The sequence below is a fragment of the Salvelinus sp. IW2-2015 genome, linkage group LG16, assembly GCF_002910315.2.
Source record: "Salvelinus sp. IW2-2015 linkage group LG16, ASM291031v2, whole genome shotgun sequence".
In the NCBI taxonomy this organism is placed as follows: domain Eukaryota; kingdom Metazoa; phylum Chordata; class Actinopteri; order Salmoniformes; family Salmonidae; genus Salvelinus; species Salvelinus sp. IW2-2015.
In genome coordinates this window covers 20,247,358-20,273,604 of record NC_036856.1, presented here as the reverse complement: position 1 = coordinate 20,273,604, position 26,247 = coordinate 20,247,358, and the positions used below count along the sequence as shown (strand labels likewise).

Below are 26,247 nucleotides of genomic sequence, written 5' to 3'. Positions count from 1 at the left end.
GCCAGGAAGCATAGGAACTGAGAAGTGGTCTGTGGTCACCACCTGCAGAACCACTCCTTTATTGGGGGTGTCTTGCTAATTGCCTATAATTTCCACCTTTTGTCTATTCCATTTGCACAACAGCATGTGAAATTTATTGTCAATCAGTGTTGCTTCCTAAGTGGACAGTTTGATTTCACAGAAGTGTGATTGACTTGGAGTTACATTGTGTTGTTTAAGTGTTCCCTTTATTTTTTTGAGCCGTGTGTGTATATATATATATTTAATTTTTTTACTTTATTTTTTTAATTTACTATCAACTTTACCAGTTATGTTTAGGTTGAGTTGTCATATAATATGCCCTCTCTAAAAGGTGATGTGCGCATTGTCTCCTACCCTGTCAATAACTTATTATTTATTTTTTGCTGTCTACACAGGACCCTGAAAAGATGAAGGACAGTCAGGAAGAGGAGAGAAAGAAACGGGATGCAGAAGAGATTAATAAAAAGGAGGATGAAGGGGATGAAGAAACTGACTCTAAACACTAAGATGAGTTATAAACTCAAACAGGAACTTCTGGAAAGGAACCCTGTCTACTATGATCCATTGGTGCAAGGCTGAAGACGGGGCTTTGTTGGCCTTTCCGTTAATGATTGACGCTTCTCCCCCAAAACAAATGGGTAGCTATTGTTTTGTTTACATGACAAGGGAAGGGGAAAAAACTAAGGACAGCAATTAGTTATGTTTCCATGTGATATTGATAAACTATGGGAGTTCAGATTTGTTAAGGGTTAAGATTTATTGTTAGATGAGACTATTTTTTTTTTGCAGTGACATGCCAGTAATTGTTTTTGAAAGTGAAGTTTACAACAATTTGAATCTCATCTCTGAAAACAATGTTCTTCTGCTAACTACATTAAGTATATTGACCATCTAAAATTTCCTGACAATGTTTACCTCAAAATGCATTTTGTTTGTCTGATTTAATCTGACACATTTTTGTAGAGTCTGTGCTACCCGATGTCTGGTAGGTGCTTGTACCCCAAACATGTATATGGCATTAGGATGGTGTGTGTGTGTGTGTATGTGTGTATATATATATATATATACGCACACACTGGGGCAAAAAAGTATTTAGTCAGCCACCAATTGTGCAAGTTCTACCACTTAAAAAGATGAGAGAGGCCTGTAATGTTCATCATAGGTACACTTCAACTATGACAGACAAAATGAGAAAAAAATCCATAAAATCGCATTGTAGGATTTTTAATGAATTTATTTGCAAATTATGGTGGAAAATAAGTATTTGGTCACCTACAAACAAGCAAGATTTCTGGCTCTCACAGACCTGTAACTTCTTCTTTAAGAGGCTCCTCTGTCCTCCACTCGTTACCTGTATTAATGGCACCTGTTTGAACTTGTTATCAGTATAAAAAGACACCCGTCCACAACCTCAAACAGTCACACTCCAAACTCCACTATGGCCAAGACCAAAGAGCTGTCAAAGGACACCAGAAACAAAATTGTAGACCTGCACCAGGCTGGGAAGACTGCCCTAAAGACTTGTCCCAATGCTGATTGGAAGTTGACCCTGTTGTGAAACATTTTATACTATGTATGGGGAGGTTGTTTTCATTTTATTGTGGTAGAAAGAAGTTCTGATACAGATTACTCTCCAATAATGAAACATAAAGGAAGTGACTCTATTGTTTTTGTCTCATTCTTATATATTCTATAACGCTCCCAGTGTGTGTGTCGAGTAATTTGAGGGTAACTCCACCTTCCGGTGGATAATTTTGCAGCGTTGCAAACAGCCATTCATTATTACACTGGCATAAAATTCGTTCACATTTACACCAGCGCACTGCTGCAGACAGTCGCGGGCGCAGCGCCATCTGACGTAGCTGATTGCATGACCCCATTCCAGTACAAAAATTCCAGTGCCTCGTTTTTAAAGCTTCCTCTAATCTATCGCTACGCAGAATGAAGTAGTGGGAAGAGAAACATTATGGCTGCTAGTCTTTCCCTGGCTCAGGTAAGTATTTTATTTCAAAACAACTGGTGATTAGTATGTAGGTGTCTTGTACTTATTGAGCAAATGGATTTAAGGACTGTAAGTGGATTTGAACTGCTGTGCCTCGCGGTCTTGAACTCTTTTGAAGTTTTCCTCAACCCAAGATATGACTGGGTAAAGTTTCTGCTTAACGCCTTTGGGGACTGCGTAAGGGCGTTGCTAGCTAGGCTAACATTAGCTGCCTGTTGTGTCAATTTTGCAATGGTCGGATAACTACAGTAGRTAGCTAAAACTTTTGCGTAGTTTCTGTTGATTGTATTCACTGGTCAATACATTACCTAGCTAACTTTGCATCTTGAAATAAAGGAGTTCTCAATAAGAAAGTTCCTATTTGTTCGACTGTCAACATTTATTTGAAAGAGTAATGTTAGCTAGCTAACTACCAGTTTGCGCTCATGCTGTGTGAGCCGCTTAGCAAAGCTAGCTAGGTAACGTTAACTAGCTTCAATCCACTTTACTCCCTTTGTAAACTAACGTTTATTATTGTAACGTATAAGATAGAGGATATCAAGTCAGCTGTCCGATATAACAGTTTTAATAATTTCTTAAACTACCAATACAAACTAACTTTAACTAGGTAGCTTGCTCTCATCAGCTAGTTAGCGAGAAGAGGAAGTAGCCGCATGTTGTCCCATATGACACTGCCAATGGCCAACTATGTTGCAGACAACCGCTGTTTTATTAATCACATTGATATTAGCATTGGTTTTCTGGTTAATTTAAGTTGATAGTGGATATTATTTGCCAGCAATATTCTACTGGCTAAGATAGCTAGTTAGTTTAGCTGACATCCTGACTATGGTGATATTGTTAATCTCATAGCTACTAAAACGTAGGTATCTACATATTTTGACTGCATAATGATTGCGTTAGCTATATGTCATTAACTAGCTAGCGAAGTTAGTATGCACTGATTATTATCTTTGTCTTATGTTATGGGATATTACCATTCCTCAATGGAGTGACATGTTCTTTACCTAGGCTGAGCTATACCAAGGCAAAAGACTGGGGTTGGTAACTACAGTTGGTGTAATTTCTTGGCAGCTGTGCTGTGCGGGAGGGAATAAGGATTGGACAAGAAAATACTGCATACTGCACAGTATAGCTAGTATCATGAAGATTATTCACTGCTATGCAATTAGTCACACAAAGACTCCGTGTTTAAACAGCCAACAGTTCCAGGCACACAATTGTTTCCAATAGAACATGGTGTGGGGGTCTGGGAAAGATATAGTGAATAATGGTCGGATTATGAATGTATTATTGAAGTAACATGCAATGTCATTATAAGCTTTTTAATGAGTAAGCTAGATCTATATGTTTTATATAGCCTTTTGGAATCGTCTGACTCGTCTATAGTACTGTAAGGTTGCAGTTGTTAAAATGTTAAATTTATTCGTTAGCTGTTCCTTGAATATATTAATATTTTTTTGAAAGTGCAAAGGAGAAGAGCACATCCAATATTTAGTCTGTTCACAGAGAAAGCTCTTACTGGTCAAACACTCCCATTGTGAATGCACCATAAGGAGCCACAGGAAGTGAATGTCAGGAAGTCCATCTCATGGTTTTCTTCTTCGGAAATCAGAAAATACCCATTCCTTTATTACATTACTTGAGAGGCGCCATTTGTATGATAACTTTAAACAAGGTGGGATAGTGCTCGTCTATTTCATATGATCATTGGCAGATGACGGTCTTCTCCTGATCTGATTTCATACGTAGACTAGACCCTATTTGTCTTATTCATTGTGTAAAAGGTGGTAGTGCAGGCTATTTGATTCTTTGGAGGAGTTCAGAAGGTTGGTTGACTTATGTTACTGAGGAATGTGATTATCAGTAGGATTTGATGCGGTGGTATGATTGATTATCTATGATGTTTGTATGTAATGTATGTGTGTTTACGTCTGTAAATTGTTTATGATGTCTAAGTTGTTACGTCTGGAAACATTGTTCCCCTGCTGCTGCTGTCTTGGTTGGACTAGGTCTCTTGAAAAGTAGATTTTATCTCCGTGAGATTACCTGGATAATAACTTAGTTTAGCCTGTTGCTTGGACTAGGCATTCCACTTTTCTAACCACTTGATTTCAAGCACTGCACACACACAGTACTGAAGTACACATTGCCAGCCTATGACTGTATTAGCCTAAATGTAATTGAAACCCTGTCTTGGTAGAGGAACTTGAGACACACTGATTAACTATTAAGATGAACATGATGCAAAATGCTCAGAGGAAACATTGATTTCCTGTAGAAATAGGCCTATTCCTATCTGTAATTTATTAGCCTTGCTTTTTGGCAGCTGCCAGGGCAATGTAATACAGGCTTGGCTAGAAGTCAAACAACCACTTGTGGATCTCAGCTAATGGGTCTACTGTGAGTGTACTGTGTTCTCAACGGTGTTCTGGTTATTTAACTAGCACGTTGATATGTAGGCCTAGCTTTATTTAATGGATTATATTTTTCTACTCAGAAGTCCTATGCTGCTTTGCTTTGATTTGCTTTGCGTTGATGTTGGACAAATTATTGATTGACATGTAATCTTATGATTGGCTTGCTTGAAGGGTGTTGTCTGGCCCTTTTTATGATCATAAAATGTGTCTCAAGGAGCATTTTATGTCTATCTCCACAGCTCTCAAGTGGAAATCCTCTCTATGACAAATACTATCGACAGGTAAGGTGTCTTTTTGTGAGTCCGTGGGCGAATTACCAGGATGTACTAAAGCAGTAGTACCTTGGTTTATAAGCTGAGTAACAGAGAATCTCTCATCTGGATGAGGGCTGTTCAGATGAGAGAGCACCAGATAGAATGGGAAATGCTGTGTCGCATTAGCCAGCAACTGCAGAGCTGCACTGAACATGTCTCCAGGCTTTTCTCCACTCTGTGATCTACTCTGCAAGATGAGGCTTCTTTGTGAATTAATGATAACTCTTTGCTAACCCTGTCATTGCAGAGGCTCAAAGAGGACTAAGTGAAATTGTTAGACACTGCAATGGGAAAATATGATGTATTAAGGACTCCCATCAAAGTATTAGCCTATACTTAAGCATACCTGTTTATTAAATACTCAATAAAATGTGGTATTGCAAAGTCAGCACAAATTAGCTAGAGATCTGGTGCTTTTACTGGCTAATTCTTCTTTCTAGTGTTGACTTGTTTTGTCTGTGGTGTAGGTTGACCCGTCTGGTAGTGGACGGGTGGCAGCTGCTGATGCAGCCTTGTTCCTGAAGAGATCAGGCCTGGCAGACCTCGTCCTGGGCAAGGTAAGATACTAGATGACACAGCTGATGGCCAGACACCAAGCTATGGAACTTACCCAGTATGGTTGTTTGTGGGAATTCCTATATGACATGTAATTTAAGTGATTTAAAATGTCTTCTTAGATCTGGGATTTGGCAGATTCAGAACGCAAGGGGTGCCTTAACGATCAGGTAGGCCAGCTGTTATTTAGTAGATTTACAATGTCGTGTTGGACGTATTCAAAAAATCCTTGTAGTAAGACAACCAGAATACACTTCTTGTCTCTGCACCCATCAGCAATTCTTCATTGCTCTCCGGTTGGTGGCCTGTGCTCAAAATGGACTGGAGGTGGCACTCAAGAGTCTCAATTTGTCAGTTCCTCCCCCAAAGTTTGTGAGTACAATCATCACTGAAACCCACAGTCTCTATTCAAGAAACAGACGTTTGATTTAATAGCATGTGAGCTTTACTACGGCAAAAAAACAGCACCTTTGTTGATGATGCTTTTTTTGGGGTCTTTTTTGTTGTTGTCTCAGCATGACACAAGCAGCCCACTTCTACATGGGGGAGTGTCCATTGACAGCCCTTGGGTGGTCAAGGTGAGGGGAAACCTATCAATATTTCTTAAATGTAATCTTGTAATTTTGTCCTGGTCCCTAATAATGAAAGCAGTAACAAAACACATGTGGATGACACATTTCTTTTTTAACATTTACCTCTTATTCAAATCAGTTTTTCAAAGCCATTTCAGGGGGGTTCAGAACCTTGCAAAATCAATCAATTACTTTTATCTAAAGTGGAAATTATGCTTGAATCACGCACCTGTACCATGTCCCTGTGTGACTTTTCAGACGGAAGAGAAGCTGAAATTTGATGCCATTTTCGAAAGCCTCTCCCCCGTTGGTGGAATGCTCTCTGGGGAGAAGGTCAAACCAGTGTTGCTCAACTCCAAACTTCCAGTGGATGTACTGGGAAGGGTAAGCCTGACATACAGTATTTCCTAATGAATGAGTTTTGGTGAACATCACAGAGTAAATGCATGTGTGCCCACTGGGGGGTGGTCTTGTGTTAAACATTTGTGTTGCTTTTCCAAACTTGACTTGGATGGTCTATTTTACGACTGGTCTATTTTACTGACTTGATGAATTTTGTTAACGTATTGTTGGATGTGGTGAATTTCCCCATAAATAATGTTGCAGGTATGGGAACTGAGTGACCTAGACAGAGATGGTATGCTTGACCGAGATGAGTTTGCTGTGGTAAGAAGTAGATTAATCATTCAAGTGTAATATAAACATTTAGTATGTTCAAAGATGAAATGTGGACTATTTTGTAAGATTTAGTGGGGGGTTGTGCTTCTCGAATAGAATAAGTATTTTGTCAACATTGGACTTTCCTGATCTTACATTGAAACAGACATGAAAGGCAGATTTATGTATGTGAATCGTATATTTATGAATATATATATATGTTCTCCTTCATTAGGTCATGTACCTGGTCTACAGAGCTCTGGAGGGGGAGCCCGTACCCATGTCTCTGCCTGCTACCCTTGTGCCACCCTCCAAGAGGATAAAGCTCCCTGTCTCTGTACCCCCTGTGATGCCCCTTTTACCCTCGCCCCCCTCCATCAAAGAGAGACGCTCCTCCCATTCCGGGTCCAAAACCCTGCCCTCCAAACCAGCAGCGACCCCAGTCACAGTGAGTATCCTATTCATCTTAGTATGAAAGTGAGGCTGAAAGACTTACCCCCATCTCTAACAATCCTGTCCCCTCTGTCTCTTTTCAGTGGGCTGTATCTCCTCCAGACAAAGCCAAGTATGATGAGGTTTTTGCAAAGACCGATCTTGACATGGATGGTCTGGTGTCTGGGCCTGAAGTCCGAGATATCTTCCTAAAGACTGGCTTGCCCTCCGCCACACTAGCACGCATCTGGTAAGACATATCAGGACATGTTTAGTATTAATTCAGGCGACTTAGATAATATGCAGTGCCTGCACTTGCATTTACTAATTCAATCTGGACATTGGTCATACAGGGCTGGTTTCTGGACCCAGAGTAAATTCTTGGACTAAAAAGCTATTTCAATTAAGATTTTCTATTGTGCAGGACTAGGCTTAATATGGGTCTGTGACACCTGCCTATAGTTTGTCAATATTATGCCCATTCCTGGAGGGGTAAATGGATCTTTCTATTGTGTTATGTGGTCATCTGTGTTCCACAGGGAGCTCTGTGACATTGGGGACATAGGGAAGCTTACCAGGGAACAGTTTGCACTAGCGCTGCATCTAATTAACCAGAAACTGACCATGGGTGTGGACCCACCCCAGAACCTCTGTCCTGAAATGATCCCTCCCTCAGACAGACTGAGCGTTGCAGCCAAGCAGGTAAGACTCCTCTCCATCGTCCTGCACGTTGCAACCCAGTCTTAGACAGCCAATAATCATAAACTGTGAATATCTTATTTTTATCCAGTGTATTTCTCTATGAAGAATGTCGGACTATTTTGATGAATAGGCTACTTAATTGTGATGCGGATTTGGTAACGTCTATTTCCTGATGTTTTACTAAACCTTTCCTTCCCTTCTCCTGTGGTGTGGGTTTTTGTGTTCTAGCTTGCTGCTGTGTCTCTGACCCTGTCTGTGTATGCTGTCTCTTTGCGTTCTTCCTCATGACTCATGCATTGTACACAAGGTGGGATCTCCCTCTAACTGGGGACTCTCCTGAGTGTTGGCTTCACGGTGTCTCCGGTTAGCCACTGGCAGTGTCACCCGCCCATGTTACCTACCTCATAATATTTCCTTTGCTTTCCTCCTAGTTCAACTGTTAGTCATTTTAGTGCCCTCTACCATTTGTTTGCATGTAGATGTGCTTTCGGTGTTCTCCCCCATTCAGTTTATCTTGTATGGGTCATTTTGTGATTTCTGTAGCAAAATGGGTTTGATTTAACTGGTGAGATTGATTAGTTGCCACTTTAGCTGGAGGCTCATTTTATTCCACATCGTGTTTGCCATTCCATTGAGTTAATGTTTAGACATTGTGTATATGTTGTAGTGTATGTCTGGTCAGTAAAGCTACACTGATGTGAATGTAAACATTGTTTTCTGCTCTCAATGATCTCTCCCCACCAGAGCAATGCAGCAAATCTGGCAGCAGACTTTTCTGCCATCAAGGAACTGGACTCGCTCAGCAATGAGATTGTAGATCTACAAAAGTGAGTGGCAAGCAGTTGTATTTGAGGGATGGGTTAGGTCCAGCTTTGTTTTGACAGGAGTTTGTTGGAGCATGTAACTTCCCCTGTTAAGGTTGCTATGGCAGCCAAGGAACTGGGCCTTGCTCTGTCTCACATTGGAATATTTCAGGGAATACATGGTATAGTTGTAAGGGGAATCTTGAGAAAAGAGACAAGTTCTCCGCTACGGTATGTTTGTTGTCTGCAGATGGAGGGGAGCTGGTAGACTGTCCAGGGACTCATAACATGAGTGCGGAATGGAGCCTTTAAGCAGGGTCTCCAGAGGTTCTCTCACTCTTTGTGTGTGTGTGTGATTAGGGAGAAACACCTGCTGAAGGGGAAGGCGTGGGGGGGAGGGTTAAGGCAGCTCCTTAATACTGGGATAGGCTTCTCCCCCTTCCTCTGTTTGTCTGCACTTTCTCAACATCCAATATTTTCTCACCTTCTAACAAATCCCATAGCTGCCCCACTGCAGACATAACAGCAGCTTGATATGGGGGAATTAAAATGGATCTCTTTATAGTTTCTTGTTGTTACTTCCCTTTTCTGGTAAGCAAAGATTGAGGATAGTAGTCTGCATCAGTATATGAATATCAGCTGTAAGTTTCAAGTTTAGGAAAGATTAGGAAAATTTGGGATTTTAGCATTTCAGAATAGTGGACCATAAACTGCACAGATGATTCATGTTTTCAAGATTGCTGTGAGTGTCCTTGAAGGTGCTGCTGTCCTTGAGGAGAGGTATTCATGCGGTGCCCACTGCCCTATGGAGGGGCATTGGATGAAGCTGTGTTTTTCAACTGAGCCTGAGAGCATTACTGGGTGAGGGTGTCATAGATTTAGACTGACTGTCTGAAACCAGCATTTTCTTATTTTTGGCTGACATTGGAAGAGGTGCGTGGGATGTTGTTTACACATGTTGTTTCTGTATGGTTGCCAGCCAGGGCATCACAATATACAGTCAGTTAAGTTAGTACTCCTGACTCATACGTCGCCTACCTCACTTCAGATTCTCTCCACTGGTTCTACACTCTCTCTCGACATGTGTGGCTGTTTGTATCTGGCTGCCTTTTTGTTTCAACAGTCTTCATGTTGAGCAAAACGTTTAAATTATTGATTTGATTAATATAAACTGTGGTAATATCTATTCTGTTGCACAGTTATGCCTTTTGGCATTTTAGTGTTTTACCTTGCTAAATGAATGGCTTTGTAAATGTCAGTAGATTAAGGATTTGGAATTGGTAGGGAGAGCAGATAACTGAAAAGGCCCTGCCTATTCTGCACATTTTCCCACTCATCACATCCTCTGCTCCCTCCCTTTTTACCATGTCATCTGACCGTGCAGGAAAGGGATGGGAGGGGTAGGTGGGAGGATGAACTGACAGGGAAAGGAATGATATTCATCCCTCCCTCTCTCTGCTGAATCACTGAGACTTCCTCCAGGCAGCCATCTGCACACAGTCCTGCCCCTCTGTCTCTCCTCCTCCTGCTCTCCCATCTGCCAGAACACACACACACACACACACACACACACACACAAGACCCTCTCTCGCTCAAGGCTGTTGCTGCAGGCGTTGGTCGGTCAGTGTGGTCTGCTACAGTAGGATCAGGATGGTGGTGCAGGGAGAGGAGCTGTCATCTGGTGGTGGGGTGGTAGCCTGGCTGGGGGTGCCCTTGGTCTCTACGGTGATTAAAAACTCATGTCTTCTGTGCTGGTCTTACAGGGAGAAGAGCTCTGTAGAACAGGACGTTAATGAAAAGGAGGAGCGCGTCAGAGAAAGGACTAGTGAAGTCCAGGTACAGTAAACTTGCTGCCTACATGCCCCTCAGCTCTCTCACTACCCTTAGATTGTTTATTTTCATCCAGTTGATGACTGTATTGTCTGAATTTTGTTTTTTTGTTGTCAAATGTTGCAAAGCTGAAACATTCTACTGTTTAGTTGCTCTTGTTGAATGTGTTAGTGGTAGTCTGCTTGGTTCTTGTAGGCTGTGGCTGAGCAGAAGAGAACATACTCCCCTGTGTCTGTCTGAGTATGAGTCAGAGCCGTCTCCAGTAGTTCTATGATGCACACGTCTACACAGTGTACAAAACATTAGGAACACCTGCTCTTTCTATGACCGACTGACCAGGTGAATTCAGGTGAATGCTATGATCCCTTATTGATGTCACTTGTTAAATCCACTTCAGTCAGTATAGATGAAGGGGGAGGAGACGGGTTAAAGAATGGCTTGTAAGCCTTGAGACATGGATTGTGTATGTGTGCCATTCAGAGGGTGAATGGGCTAGACAAAATATTGAAGTGCCTTTGAACGGAGTATGGTAGTAGGTGCCAGGAGCACCGGTTTGAGTGTGTCAAGAACTGCAACGCTGCTGGGTTTTTCACTTTTAAGTTTCCCGTGTTAATCAAGAATGGTCCATCACCCAAAGGACATCCAGCCAACTTGACACAATTGTGGGAAGCGTTTGAGTCAACATGGGCCAGCATCCCTGTGGAATGCTTTCAACAACTTGTAGAGTCCATGCCAACCCTGTTACACCCCCAATGAATTGAGGCTGTTTTGATTGCAAAATATTAGGAAGGTGTTCTTAATGTTTTGTACACTGTATAGTGCACCGTATTGATGTTGAGATTGATGGCACAAACTGAACTGATGTGATGTAGCCTCAAGCTGTATAGTTCCTGCTTCAGTAACCAGGTTTCCATCCAACATTTTATACTTGAGTAAAGTACATGTTGGATTTTTAAAGAAAAAAAAGAATGGGCCTGATGTAAAAATAAAATGTCGGTAAACGTTCCAAATGCCGACAACTAAATACGCTAGACAGTGGGATCTCTTTTTGTTGTTTAATCTTAGGGATCCTTTATACCCCACTCCCGCTCGAATCCCGTTAACGGGATTGATTTGACAACATCCAGTGACATTGCAGCGCGCCAAATTCAAAACCAGAAATACTCATAATAAAAATTCCTAAAACATACAAGTGTTATACATCAAAATAAAGCTTAACTTGTTGTTAATCCAGCCGCTGTGTCAGATTTCAAAAAGGCTTTACAGCGAAAGCAGACCATGCGATTATCTGAGGACAGCACCCTGCATACAAACACATGAAAATCAGATTTCAACTAGGCAGGTGCGCGACAAAAGACAGAAATAGCGATATAATAATTAATGCCTTACCTTTGAAGATCTTCTTCTGTTGGCACTCCAAAATGTCCCAGAAACATCACAAATGGTCATTTTGTTCGATAATGTCCTTTATGTCCCAAAAGTGTCAATTTATTTGGCACGTTTGATTCAGAAATACACCGGTTTCAACTCACCCAACATGCCTACAAAGTATCTAATAAGTTACTGGTAAACTTGGTCCAAACATTTTCAAACAACGTTCCAAATCCAACCTTAGGTACCCTAAAACGTAAATAATCTATAAAATTTAAGACGGAATGAACTGTTTCTAATACGGGATAAAAACAATGTAAAGCGCGTTCCAGGTCATGCGCACCAAAAGACTTGAGTCCATCTGAGTGACACATGGAAAGAATAGGACTACTTCTTCATTTCTCAAAAGAAAAACATCAACCAATTTCTAAAGACTGTTGACATCTAGTGGAAGCCATAGGAACTGCAACCAGATTCCTATTAAAAAGGTCTTCCCATAGAAAACGAATGGAAAACACATTAACTCGGGGTGTGCTCGGGGTTTCGCCTGCCAAATCAGTTCTGTTATACTCAGACATTATTCAAACAGTTTTAGAAACTTCAGAGTGTTTTCTATCCAAACCTATGAATAATATGCATATCCTAGCTTCTGGGCCTGAGTAGCAGGCAGTTAACTTTGGGCACACTTCTCATCCGGATGTGAAAATACTGCCCCCTAGCCCAAAGAGGTTTTAACCACCTTAATGCACAAATATTGATAACCATCATATCGAAGTGAACTTGGAGTCACGACTCAGGAAACCACGTAGTTTATTAGGATACAGATTAAATAATTTATGAACTTCACAGGGTGGTGAAAGTGTACGATCTTGATGCACCTTCACAATAACTATTGAGGGTCTAATTCTGGTGACATGATTGATGCTTTACTGCCGTTGGACAAATAAATAAAAATTCTCGCTCTCAACCATAATCTCAATTAGACTAGCCTACCCGCACTGTACTAGCCTACCCGCACTGTATCTGCGAGATGTTGGCATGTGCTAAAACCAGAGTAGGCACATTTTGCTATTTAACGCAACAGTTTTTATGACAACTATCGGTAGAGTTGAAAATGTGATGGAAACACGTTGACCTTTAGATTTTTATTGGGTACATTTAAAAATTTAAGAGAAAAGTGTGCACTACGTCATCACGCACTGATTTTTATCAACAGTGAGTCCGTTTGTGGGAAACACACCACTGCTGAGAGAATTTGCATATTTTCTTTATGTGGATTTGAGAATAATTGCATGAAAATCTGCCACCAATTGTCTGGAAACCTAGCTAGCGATATTAAAAAATATATATATATACACTGCTCAAAAAAATAAAGGGAACACTTAAACAACACAATGTAACTCCAAGTCAATCACACTTCTGTGAAATCAAACTGTCCACTTAGGAAGCAACTCTGATTGACAATACATTTCCCATGCTGTTGTGCAAATGGAATAGACAAAAGGTGGAAATTATAGGCAATTAGCAAGACANAGTGGTCTGTGGTCACCACCTGCAGAACCACTCCTTTATTGGGGGTGTCTTGCTAATTGCCTATAATTTCCACCTTTTGTCTATTCCATTTGCACAACAGCATGTGAAATTTATTGTCAATCAGTGTTGCTTCCTAAGTGGACAGTTTGATTTCACAGAAGTGTGATTGACTTGGAGTTACATTGTGTTGTTTAAGTGTTCCCTTTATTTTTTTGAGCAGTGTATATATTTTTTTTTACAATTACCTCCATGTTATTATCAAGGATATGATTTGATTTATTGATATAACCTATTTAAAGGAAGTATATTATTATACTTTCATATTCTGTCATCTGGGGTTGCCAATCTTATTTTACGCAAACAAATGCATTTTTAGGAAAACATCAAGTGTTCTTGAATGAGCCAGTGCCATAGCAGAGGTGTATCACCTGTAAACCATAAGCCTGTGTGTGACTATCACCTTGTCTCTATTTGATCTTACTGGATGTATGAATGTCAGGTTTAATTATCTCCTCTCAGGTCCTGACTTCATTAACATTTTTAAACACCTAGAAAAAGGTGTACATTACCACACTTTCATCCCAAGTGATCAAACGTAGAACTCTATAGGCTATATTAACTTCCATTCAAGATTAATTATTTTCTGCTGTGTATTTGTGAAAGACTACTTTTTCTTTGGTACTGTAGGTGTTAGCCAGTGGTGTGAACGGCTGTCATTAGACAGACAGCACTGTTTTCTCACCCCAGGGTTCTGCTCAGCAATGACCAGTCACTGCCAATTAGCCAGCATCCATATATTCATGGGGGAAACTAGCTGGTTTTTCAAGAGCTATATGAGTAATTAAGATTGGATTGTACAGTAAAATGTAAGGGCCAAAAAATAGTTCCTCAGTGATCATGGATTATTCTCTCTACAATACATTTTTATTAAGTTATATTGTACTTTCTGACTAATTAATTATTCTGAACAAAGAGGGATCAATAAACTATTTGCATGTTAGTAGGCTAGCCTTGAATCCTTGGCACGTGTAGCAGTCCCTTCAAAATGATTAGGAGATGTGGGCAGGAGTGCTTTGCCGCTGTGCTGACGTTGGCTTGATAAATGGCTTCTATTTTGGGCTGCGACTCTCTGGCTACTTTAAACAGACATAGCTTAGAGTGCAGAAGCTCCCTAGAGGAAACGGACAAAGACGTTCATCCCTCTGAGCCTGGGCTGAGGAGCGGCTGATTTAGTTTTATACCACTAACCACACCCTTCTACATACACTTCCCCAAGAAACCTCATGTAGGCATTAACACTAAGTCAGTGTGATGCCACTTTGGGTAAACTCGCGTTGATTTAGTTGGAGCACCTCGTCAAGGCTGGCAGTCATAATGGTTTGACTCTGACTCATCCTCTCTGCAGTCTGCTCAGTTAGTCTCTATTCCTATCCTCTGCTCCTTTTATCACTTATTTTTCTCTTTCTCTGGCTGTTATGTGACTCTGTTATGACTTCCCCCCTCAGGACTTGCAGAATGAGGTGCAGAAGGAGGGTGGGGTGCTGCAGCGGCTGCAGTCTCAGCGCCAGGAGGTCCAGGATGCTCTGGAAGAGCTGGACCAGCTGAAGACCACTCTGGAGGAGCAGCTTGGTCACATCCGCCAGCAATGCACCCATGAGAACCAGCTGGTGAGACTACATGACCTATCAACCAACCACAACCTCACACAGCACCTGGAACACCTTCAGAGAGGAACCAGTCAATAGCAAGTGTATTGGTTGGTCCGCTTGTCCTCTATTTTGTTTTAACTCTTCTTCTTTTTCTCATCGTGTGTGTGTGTGTGTGTAGATCTCGTCACTAGAGGTGGAGCACGCGGAGCAGGAGCAGAGGATAGAGGAGTACGAGGAGCAGCTGGTGCAGGCCAGAGAGGAGCTGCTGCAGCTGCAGGAGGAGACACAGCAGTTGGAGGAGAAGGTGCAGGCAGCGCGGGAGCAGCTCACCCCCTTGAAGGAGTCTGTCCGAGACTCCTTCTCTCAGGTTTCTCAGGTGAGTCTACTCAGACTCACCATCATTACTACCACAGTGGTGGCATGGTGCAAAGATTTAATGGTGGTGAGACAGCAAAATCAACAATTTTATAGTGATGGGTGTAAATTCAGATTTCACTAATGTCTATTCCTGACATAGGAAAATGTACAAGAGAATATCAGGTAAAGGGTGAGTTAGTGGATTGCTCTCTCTCTCCCTTCTATCCCTCTGCCCTTTACCTCTGTACTGGGGGCAGGTGGCGCAAAAGCTGAGTGATCTACAGTTGGAGGAGAGGACAGTCACATCCCAGCTCAGCTGGAAGAAGGCCCTAGAGGAGGATCCAGTGCTGGTGAATGGCTCAGCGGATGAGCAGCACCTAGAGGACCAGGCAGAGGAGCTGAGAGTGGAGCCTCCAGCCATCCAGCCACAGATGGGGCCAGCTGAACCGATAGAAGAACAGATAGAAGTAGTGAAGGAGGATAGGCCTAAGACCCCAGAGGAGCCGGTGCCTAAGTCTGATGCCTTCGAAGACCTCTATAACAGCCTGTCTTCCACTACCTGGCCAGTACCACAGGACAACCCTGTGAAGGCAATATATCATACTCTGAAATATGTCATTTATAATTTTGTTCATTAGTCTGTATGTGTTCTGTCATGCCATCATGGTGTCTGAAATGTGTTTTTCCTTCTCTTTCCTTAGGAGCACATTAGTCCTGTTGCTTTCACTCTTCAGGAGCAGAGAAGTCCTACTTCTGAAGTTGTAGCAGAGGTAGAAGAACAGGAAGAAGAGTCGTTTTAAGCTAGCACTCCCAATGAACAATATGTTCACATAATCTTTAGCCATTGGGTTCTTCCCTGGGCTCATGCCTGACCACTGGACTGTACTGATAACCTGTATTTTCTCAGCAGGTGGAATCCCCAGAGCCAGAGAGGAGACCAGAGTCAACTGAGCCTCCGCAGGCTACCCCGCCTGCCCTGCCTCCACAGACCACTCCCCCTCCACTCCCTGCCCAGCCTACCATGTCCCCAATGACCAGCCCCCCTCCGCTCCCTGGCATGGACTTCTTCCAGTCAGACCCCTTCATTGACCGTAAGTTCCCCCTCCACCTCACAAATGGTACAATTAATTAACAGGAGCCATTTCGAACTTGACAAACCTATGTATTTAATGAAATCCCAACTGATTATTGTATTTCCTTCCGTCTCTCTGTGCAGATGATCCATTTAAAGATGATCCGTTTGGAAAGGCAGATGTTTCCTGTGAGTGAGACTTATTAACTCACCAAATCGTATTATCACCAAATCAGATATTTTCATATTGGCCTATATTTTGAATGTTAACCTATAACATAGCTGTTCTTCATCAACAGATCCGTTTGGTGGAGACCCGTTTAAGGGCACAGACCCCTTTGCTGCTGACTCCTTCTTCAAGCAGTCTTTGGCTGCCCCCTTCCCTTCTGCTGACTCCTTCACCCTCGCTGACCCTTTCAGTGGCAGTGCCAGCCTAGCAGAGCCCAATCTGTTTGCCGCTCCGCTCAACAATGCTGCAGGAATGGACCCCTTCAGCTCCAAACCCCAAAACAAGGCAGCCAGGGACCCATTCAGTGCCAAGGTCAACAATGTGGATGCAGATCAGTTTGGATCCAAAATCGACTCCCTGGCAGAGCCAGACCCGTTTGGCTCGCAGGGCACAGCAGGCCCAGATCCCTTCAGCTGCTCCCAGCCAGGCTCTGAGCTCCCCACTGTGAGTGGTGCCACCATAGAGATCCTATTAAATTACGATAGTATTCTAATTCCTAATTCTATGGGTGCCACAGTGCTGTACTGTCCATATGCCTTAGGAACACTCACTCAGGCAGCTACCCAGTTTACCCCAATCCCTCCCCCTGCACCAATACTTTGTGTTAATTATGCTCCCAGAAAGACTGTCTGTGCATGGTTATGAAGATTGACTGTGCACCTACTCCTGCCCTTAATTATTCTAGCTAGGTTGGCACTGTTTTATAGGATTTGAGTCATAAAACTGTCATTGTATGTGTTTTTCTCCCAGAAGGATCTCACTGCAGCAACTAATGACCCTTTTGCACCTGGAGGCACTGCAGTAAATATTGGCTCTGACCCAGGTAAGACTCCAGGGATGGAGCTTCCCTCTGGGCAGTGGGTGGTAGGGCAGATGGTAGTACCCTGTTTGGCTAAACTGTGTGTGCTGAGTAATATCTACACCGTGTGTCCTTCAGATCCATTTGCTGCCGTCTTTGGCAATGAGTCATTTGGAATTGGATTTGCAGACTTCAGCGCCCTGGCCAAGGTAAAATCCTGATTGGGTTCTCTAGTTGTCCCTGTTGTGTATCATCATGCTGCGACGTGAGGAGGACTAGGGAGCACTAGCTATTAACAGGGACTTCCGTTTAACCTCTGTCCTTTTTTTTAGATAAGGAGTAGTTTGATATCTGTGGGTGTGAGCATGTCTGGAGAGGACTGCCTGTAAACACATTCCCCTCAATTATTCATGCTGTCAAGGAGGAAGGTGGTGTTGATGTAAACATAAGAGAGTAGTCAGTCATGCTCTTCTGGACCTCTGGTTGTTTGCCAGTCGAACAGTTCTGACCCCTTCGCCTCATTGAACCCGTCCAACAACAAGAACCTGTTTAAGGAGGACAGCCAGCCCAGCAGCCCTGATGTTCCGCCAGCTTTGCCCCCCAAGACGGGAACGCCCACCAGACCTCCCCCTCCACCCCCAGGTCAGTTCTCCTGCTGCTCCTAACTCTGGAAAGCTAATTTTCCTTCATGCTGTTTGTTGTCAGTGCTTTTCTGCTGCCAATTTACTAGTAGCAGAATGGCATTTGTATTTAAAACATGGTGATTTAGTACCTAGTGTGTGTTTATAGTCCTTGTTGCACTTGTTAGGCTTTCTTCCCTGGGCGCCTCATTCCTTACTGAGGTGTGTGTGAATGCAGGTAAGAGATCCTCCATCTCCAGATCAGAGTCGTCGGACTCTTTCCACAGAAGGGGACCATTTCTGCCCCAGGGCTCAGGAGATCCCCCTTTCTCCCAACCTGCCAAGGACACTGCCCAGGACCCCTTCGCCCCATCCTCACCCCGCCAGCACGCACGGGACCCTGACCGATTTGCCAGCTTTGACAAAGTGAGCACCTCCCTTGCCCCCTCTTCCTCTCCTGACAGCGACTAGGTCACCCTCTGTTTCCTCGCTCACAAGCCACATCCAGCAAACGGCACTCTCAGCATCTCCTCCATTCATAGCCAAACTCTCAACCTTAACTATCTAAGGAGCATTTTAAGGCCTTAAGGAACTCTGTGTGTGTATATAGACTTTTGATTATTTTAAATGCATTCCTTTGTTTTGCTAAAGAGGTCATCTCTATAATTATGTGTCCATTTAAAAAAAAAAAATCCTTCTACCTTATGTATTCCACTGTTTATTTTATTTTCAATGTTATGTTTCTTTATGTAAAGTTTTATTTATATCTGTAGTTACATTTCTGTTTATTTCTAAGTTGAACTGGAGTTTAGCCTTGTAATAATTGAAGATGTTCCCTTGATTAACTTGCACTGCCAAACTTTACTCATTTATTAGTCTAGATATACACTGAGTGTACAAAACATTAGGAAAAACTGCTATTTCCATGACATGGACTGACCATGTGAATCCAGGTGAAAGCTAGGATCCCTTATTAATGGATCTTGTTAAATCCACTTCAATTAGTGTAGATGAAGGGGAGGAGACAGATTCATTATGTATTTTTAAGTCTTGAGACATGGATTGTGAATGGGCTAGACAAAATATTGAGGTGCCTTTGAACGGAGTATGGTAGTCGGTGCCAGGCGCACCGGTTTGAGTGTGTCAAGAACTGCAATGCTACTGGTTTTCATGCTCAACAGTTTCCTGTGTGTATCAAGAATGGTCCACCACCCAAAAACCATCCAAGCCAACTTGACACAACTGTGGGAAGCATTGGAATCAACATGGGCCAGCATCCCTGTGGAATGCGTTCGACACCTTGTAGAGTCCATGCCCCGTCAAATTGAGGCTGTTCTGAGGGCAAAGGGGGGTGCAACTCAGTATTCCTAATATTTTGTCCACTGTGAATATTAATAAACATTCTAATATATTTAAAATCAATAATCTTCACTGAGTGACATAAGTCACCACTAACTGGACTAAAAGCACACGTATTCTGCATATCCCTCATGAGCCCCTGGTTGGCTGTGGATGGAAAGGCTGCTTGCTTTGACTCTTGTGATGTATTTATTTAGCACAACCCCAGAAAGGATGAAAGGCTTGCTCAAGCTCCTCCTCCTCCCTCTGACTGCCTCCCTGCATGACCTCCTGCGCCCTGCACACACTGTGTCCTTGTGTCTGATTGGCTGGTTCCCAATGACCCTCCACAGCTCCTCATCACCTTCTCACTCTGACTGGAATCATTCCTCATCCTGCATCCTACCATTTGTCCTGCAATTACCACTAATACCAACCATTAGCACTGACTGCACTGTGGAGGATACTTGAGTTTTTACTCTTCTGTTCCTCAGTCGAATAAGCTCAATAAAAGGTCTGAAGGGTTCCATCTCTGGACTCCATGTGTATCCATATTCACCAGGTTGATTTCCCACAGATTGCTGCTGTTTGTGTAACGGAGTTAAGAACGTACCATAAGCGCGCTCCACAGCTAACTCAAAATTTTGTGGATTGAGCCATCCAATTGGTACCTTTTTGGGTGGCTCAACCCATTGGAACATTGTCAAGGAGAGCAGTCACGTGTTGGCAAAGCAGAGGTCCCGAGTTGGAGCCAGTTTATGAGCCGAAAAGGGGGGGAAGTGGTACTAGCTAAGAAAGCAGCGTGACGTCCTTAACATTTGGTCCTTTTTATGTTATAATATGATGCGTCAATTCTGGTGTAATCAAATCCTGGATTCAATTATGACTTGAGCTGTAAAACAAATAACAATCGGTTTGCTCTGAATTCACTAACCTAGTTTTACTGCCCTCTTATAAGCATGTATGGATGTTTGTTAAATTGAGTAGCCATTTTATGAGTAGAGTAGCAGAAGTCAAATGATCCAGAGGGTTGAAAGGACAAAGAGGACATCCGTCTTCAGATAAACACTAATGTGTAAATGACTCTGTGCATTAGGCAATTGTGGTCAGATTACTTCGACTACAGTTAACGTGATTGAATTTGTGCATATAGTTCTAATGACACTACTTACTACAGGTTGTTCACCTTTTTGCTCAACTCTCTTCAAAGTACCCTTTATTAATATTTATGTGCCAAACACCAGACAGTGAACATAGACTCACATGCTCATTATCTAGAGGGAAGTAGTAATCTTGTAAAAACAGTATAACGTCTCCCAGGTCTGACTGTTAACTTTTGTGACCTCCTTGCCAATGTGCAGAACTCTATATAGAACTACTGCTTTGTCTTTGTCGATCTACCACATCTCTCCTTTTTGGTATCAGTCACGTGCACTTTAGGACTAAGAAATACGCATGTCACAATCTCTGAGCCAATAGTCAGCATATTGCAGTACAATACTGTATTAATTTGCATTCACATTGATATAGATGGGACACTGCAGAGACACGCATGCTTCTTATTATATTCCGCATGTACTCACTAAACACTAACCAGGTTTTGCCATCCCTCTGTCTTATGTGCATGATGTCTGTGTTGCTGTTTGAAACAGACTTGTAAATTCTGTCACATGACTCTGGGGTGGGGGGTAATACATTTGTCATTTTGACTTTAAACATTGTGAGAAATTGCAACTGTTCGCTATTGGAACAAACAAAAAGCTATATTGTAATGTATAGAATGGGGAACAGCTTACCATGACCAAGGCGATCAGTATGCTGTTGCTTCGGAGAGACATGGCTGTTTTTAATACAGAGAATTACAGACATGCTGTGTCTTGGGAAAATTTGTGTCCAAGATTGGGGATGTTAAGTTCAGTGGATGTCTTTGGGGGGGTAGTAGTATGTATTTTCTGGATCTCTGAGGTGTTCTGATGGGGCTGTGCTGTGTCTATGCGTGTGTTTTTGTGTCTTTCTATGTGGTGTCAAGCAGCAGTACCCTACCGAGGAGGACATGATTGAGTGGGCGAAGAGGGAGAGTGAGCGGGAGGAGAAGGGGCGCTTGGCCAGACAGGCACAACAGGAACAAGAGGATCTGGAGCTGGCCATTGCCCTGAGCAAGTCAGAGTTCTCCTGAAAGACTCTGGTCACCCCTTGTGACCCAGCATGCACCAAAGGAAGGAAGGAGTGAGGGGTGGGAAAACTGAACTAAAGGGCCTACTATTCGGTCCCAATGAAGAGATTTTAGTATTTGCTCCTCGCTCCTACCCAACCCCCACAATTCCACCAACTGTCTTTTGTTTCACTCACAATTGGCATTTTCAGAGTTTGTCTATGTAACAACAAATCCTCATGTTTGTTATTTTTGGTGTTTGGCTGAGTAGTGGGTATAGAGATGATTGGCTGTTAGACTTCAGTAGTCCTCCTGGTACAATATATAGACATGGAGATTGTATGTGTAGCTGTAATGTCCCCTCATTTCAACTACACAGACCACATTGCTAATAACCAACTGCAAAAGTTCAGTCCCCGTCTGCATTGCTCTTGCCTGCTCCAGACCAGATGGTATTGAGCACTTTAAAAAATATATTGACTTTATATGATTAACTCTAACAAGATAGGAAAAGAGTAATGCTCATCTAATTCATCTGGGTGTAAACCAATGTCAAATTGGAATCCGTATGTGATCAAGGGTTGCCTGGGGCAAGTGACCTGAGCAGTCGTGCAAGTTGACTGCTCTGTGGTTGCCCCATTGATGACAACCCTAATGCAAAGAATTCCAGTAGTCTGGTCTTTCTGGTTCCTCACGTGTGTAGGTGAAAAAGGCTACTTTACATTTTGATCATAATCTTTGTGCAAACCAGAAAATACTCCTGACTTGCCCAAAGGGTGCCTTTTCAGACCTTAATGTCAATCTCTGTCATTCATCTGTCTATACACCAGACATCTACAGTACAGAGTGAATTGTATTTCGTGGCTGGGGTGAAACAATGGCTTGTGTAAAAAACAATGTTCTTAGATGACCTGACATGTCCTTACGTCAAGTTCTACCAAATTAAATGAATTAGCCGTTTTATGAGTAGAGTAGCAGAAGTCAAATGATCCAGAGGGTTGAAATGGCTAAGCGGACATCCGTCTTCAGATAAACACTCATGTGTGAATGACTCCGTGCATTAGGCAATTGTGGTGGTCAGATTACTTCGACTACAGTTAACGTGATGGAATTTGTGCATATAGTTCTAATGACACTACTTACTACAGGTTGTTCACCTTTTTGCTCAACTCTCTTCAAAGTACCCTTTATTAATATTTATGTGCCAGGCAGTGAACAAGAGTCACATGGTTGTACAGGTGCTAAAAAGAACTAAACCAGTAAAACCACTTATGTCCAAACCTCTGCATGTAGGCCACTTTTTAATGATCTTGATAAATAATCTACCCCTCCCAACACTACCCACCAATACAGTCAAAAGATGAAGAATATGACTAAACTATTTTATTTTGTGGTTCATGAAGTAATGTGTTAAATATCAGATGTCAAGATTTTGGAAAGTAAGTTGGTTGTACAGGAAGATATTTGAAATGTATTTTAAGTTGAAAGATAATGATTGAATTGTTAACTAGAAACTTGGATACAGGCTGAGTGTAATACATGTGTGAAAATACTTCCTACTAGAATAGTTGGTTTTGCCATCTGTAATGTCTGATTCCAAATGTCACAATAATCTACAACATATGACACCTTGTCTCACCTCTTTAGACATGCAATAGTTTAGTCATGTATTCTGGATAAAGGAGTTTTTCCTGTACTCTTGCTCAGAAATACTCCTGGCCCCACTATGGAAAATTCTCCCTTGTTTTATATACGCTGCATTTTCAACACGTCTAGTTTTAGGTGAATACAGTCGTCAGTAGGGGGTTCCGTTGTAAAGCAAATGGCTGTTGCTGCTCATGTTAGTGTTGTAAAGTTAAGCATCTTTTCATGTTTTGTGTTTCACTGAGGTGATTCCACAGTGTTTGACTGCATTTCAAAGTCTTAACTGACTGAGGAAAGTATCCTTTGCCTTTTTGTACAAAGTCTGTTCTTCTGTCTGTGAACTTCAGCCACTTGGGGGTTTTTACTTACAAAGCCCTGTTGTGTTGGCAAGGAGAGGCCGAATTGAGGGTGAAATTAAATTAAGGCATGTTAACATCTCAAAGCATACCATTAAATGTTTTTTTTGTTTGGTTATTTGTTTTTCAGACGAAATGAGGCCATGTCACTAATCAAGAGGGCTATACTGTGTAAGTACACTGTTGACAAGGGAAAGGCAAGGCGCTCGAGTGATATGGGCTGACTGTTTTCTGACCAATGCACAACTTATCCTGCTTTTCATCCAGGTTTAAGTTCATCAGTAGAGAGCATTTTGTAAATGAGCTTTGTGGTCAGTTATGACTTTCTAGTGTTTTTCATTCAATACATGGTTCTGTTTGTAAATACAATGGAGTTGTCCATTCTCCTGTGAGACAGTGGTTTCTTTTATACCCTCATCTAGTATTTAAAGGCTATCAAATAGTATTGATCATTTGTATAGACTTCTCTATTTTCAAATTACAAACCACTTTTCTTTCTAGGCCGTCTACGTATAGGCTTTTAAAAACGGGCTAATTGTAGGCCTATTTTAGTCAATTTAAACATGTCAGTATTTGGAGTTATGGTCAGAATATGGTATGTGCAACATTTTAATTGAAAACAGAATAATAAATATAAACCTCTCGAACAACACCGGACTGTTAAATGCTTTTTTTTTGTGGGGATGGATGGATGTCAATCAAAACTGACAAGCGTATTACCAATATGCTGTTTTTAATAATAAATGTGAAAGCCTTCATGTATTTTATAATGGCTAAATGCCAAAGCAACTCCATAGTTGACTTCATGAGTTTTTGTAGGCTAGCAGTAGTCTTGGAAATCCCAGACCTAGGGCAGCAACAAGCTGGAACATTGGTAGGTCTACATTGTTTGGAGGCAACCCGTCTGACTTGGGGTTCTCCAACCCTGGTTCTGGAGGGCTATCCTGTAGGTTTTTGCTCCAACTCCAGTTGTAACTAACCTGATTCAGTTTATCAACAAGCTAATTATTAGAATCAGGTGCGCTAGATTAGGGTTGGCGCAAAGACCTACAGGACAGTAGCTCTTTAAATGTATTTCATAAATGCTTCAAAATTCACAAAAAGTGACTAGCTGATGAAGATTACTATAGAGCAAAACATATAAGATCTCCTAAACCGGTGTTTTCCACAGACCTTATTTTCGTTGTTTATCCAAAAACTCAATTTCCCCATAGGCTTTGTCCAACGAACTATAGTGGAGGTAGTGCCTACAAATATACATTATTGCTCTCTAGAATACCACAGTAGGAGTCATAATACACTTAACCTAACAGTCAAACAGGGAAATAGCTCCATTCGTTTTTCCACCATTCAATTTTCCCATAGGGGATTTTAGAAACACGTCAAATAAGGGCTGTGTTTCATGTAGGTTTACCCAGGCATGACGTTTTGATAACTGTAAATCTCTCTAGGACAAGTTGACTTATCAATATAGTCATCTGTATTTACCCCACAAAAATGTAATGCTAATGTGGCTATCATAAAGAACTACAAATGACATGATGATCTGGACGAGACTGCCGAATCAAGGCAAAGGTAAGAATCTCTGGATTAACTATCTGTTAGCTAAATGTAGTAAGGAATAAAATTGGGAAATTTTCTTTAAATGGACAATTCTGTGAACTGTCTTGTGCAAGTTTTACTTTTACACAATACCTGTTAGCAAAAGTGTCAGCTACAGATGACATGCAGGAGCTTGTAGCGATTTGTTGTTTTGCATGATGTCTACTTTTACGCTAATTAGCATTTCAGAATCTGAGAGTAAATAGACCCGAATATATTGATAAAAGTCCACCTGTACGAGAGAGATTTGCATGGTTATCAAAACGTCACGCCAGGGTAAGCCTACACAAAACACAGCCCTTATTGTAGGGGATTTTAGAAACACTTATGGGAAAAATGAATGGTGGAAAAACGATTGGAACCATTTCCCTATTTGACCGCTAGGTTTTACGGGTATCATGACACCACCACTGTGGGGCTGTATTGGAGCGCTCTAAGACCTTGTAGCAGTACTACTGACCCACATTCCATGGCACTTTAAAAGGGATCTGGTTATAATAGTGAGGACATCCACTTAAAAAAAAAAACTAGGTCAGGAAAGAGGACTATATAGTTATCAAGAAGACACAACCTCTTCCTCATACTTTATCAAACACTCGCCAGATACATTATCTCCTGCGCACAGGTAAAAACCGTATGTCATTTTAAGGATAATCAGGCGCCGCACTTTTGCTGGATATTCTGCACGTTTACAGTATTTCAGTGCAGTGGAATGAGTGTTATCACTGGTTGGAGACGCAGCGTGAAGAAAAATGGCAGCAAAGGGTGAGTCGCAAAATCCACTGAACTATACAGTAGGCTAGTTGCAGTAGCCTAGACAAGGTTTTTGACGAAGAAACCCAGCAATATTTGTATTTACAGTCTACAGTAGTCTAAACATGTTGTATTTGTGGTCACAACAGTAGCTATGTTTCCATTAACTTGTCCAGTTATGTTGTTTGTCGACACTTAGAAAGTTTGCATAGAAAACCGATGCAACAATTGCCTGCTAAAGTGCGTTTCCATTTAATTATCTTCTGTCGATTAAAAACGTGTGGACGTAATGGCGTGACACCTAACCCTACAGTGTCGAATACAAATATATTGGTTMAACTGTTTCCATTACCCATTTAGGCAAATTGCGCATTAATATATTGGCGACAGCCTGTATGTCCTCCAACCTATCTGTTTCATGTCTCAGGTAGCCCACGAAAGCCAGCATTTTACTGATATGCCAT

The 26,247-nt window shown here is 41.9% G+C and overlaps 2 protein-coding genes across 9 annotated transcripts in view; both read left to right on the top strand.

Moving 5' to 3' along the window:
• Nucleotides 1-24,080, top strand: part of eps15 (epidermal growth factor receptor pathway substrate 15) — a 24,871-nt gene extending 791 nt beyond the window's left edge. For 3 of the 8 annotated variants that reach the window (XM_070447592.1, XM_070447591.1, XM_024004477.2), the window contains exons 2-26: nucleotides 417-2,014; nucleotides 4,683-4,724; nucleotides 5,225-5,314; nucleotides 5,435-5,482; nucleotides 5,589-5,684; nucleotides 5,828-5,890; nucleotides 6,143-6,268; nucleotides 6,491-6,550; nucleotides 6,777-6,989; nucleotides 7,078-7,223; nucleotides 7,513-7,675; nucleotides 8,420-8,502; nucleotides 10,242-10,314; nucleotides 14,718-14,879; nucleotides 15,040-15,237; nucleotides 15,476-15,808; nucleotides 15,920-15,988; nucleotides 16,126-16,309; nucleotides 16,435-16,479; nucleotides 16,590-16,963; nucleotides 17,270-17,342; nucleotides 17,457-17,527; nucleotides 17,813-17,960; nucleotides 18,177-18,364; nucleotides 21,309-24,080. In XM_070447592.1, coding sequence (XP_070303693.1) covers nucleotides 1,988-2,014; nucleotides 4,683-4,724; nucleotides 5,225-5,314; nucleotides 5,435-5,482; nucleotides 5,589-5,684; nucleotides 5,828-5,890; nucleotides 6,143-6,268; nucleotides 6,491-6,550; nucleotides 6,777-6,989; nucleotides 7,078-7,223; nucleotides 7,513-7,675; nucleotides 8,420-8,502; nucleotides 10,242-10,314; nucleotides 14,718-14,879; nucleotides 15,040-15,237; nucleotides 15,476-15,808; nucleotides 15,920-15,988; nucleotides 16,126-16,309; nucleotides 16,435-16,479; nucleotides 16,590-16,963; nucleotides 17,270-17,342; nucleotides 17,457-17,527; nucleotides 17,813-17,960; nucleotides 18,177-18,364; nucleotides 21,309-21,452 — 3,219 coding nt within the window. In that variant the 5' untranslated portion in view covers nucleotides 417-1,987 and the 3' untranslated portion in view covers nucleotides 21,453-24,080. The other 5 variants (XM_024004478.2, XM_024004479.2, XM_024004482.2 and 2 more) reach the window with 5 other exon arrangements.
• Nucleotides 24,081-25,418: 1,338 nt separating this feature from the next.
• Nucleotides 25,419-26,247, top strand: part of ttc39a (tetratricopeptide repeat domain 39A) — a 28,969-nt gene continuing 28,140 nt past the window's right edge. The window contains exon 1 of the mRNA XM_024004296.2: nucleotides 25,419-25,795. Within this exon, the coding sequence (XP_023860064.2) occupies nucleotides 25,743-25,795 (53 nt within the window). The 5' untranslated portion in view covers nucleotides 25,419-25,742. The remainder of the gene's footprint in view (nucleotides 25,796-26,247) is intronic.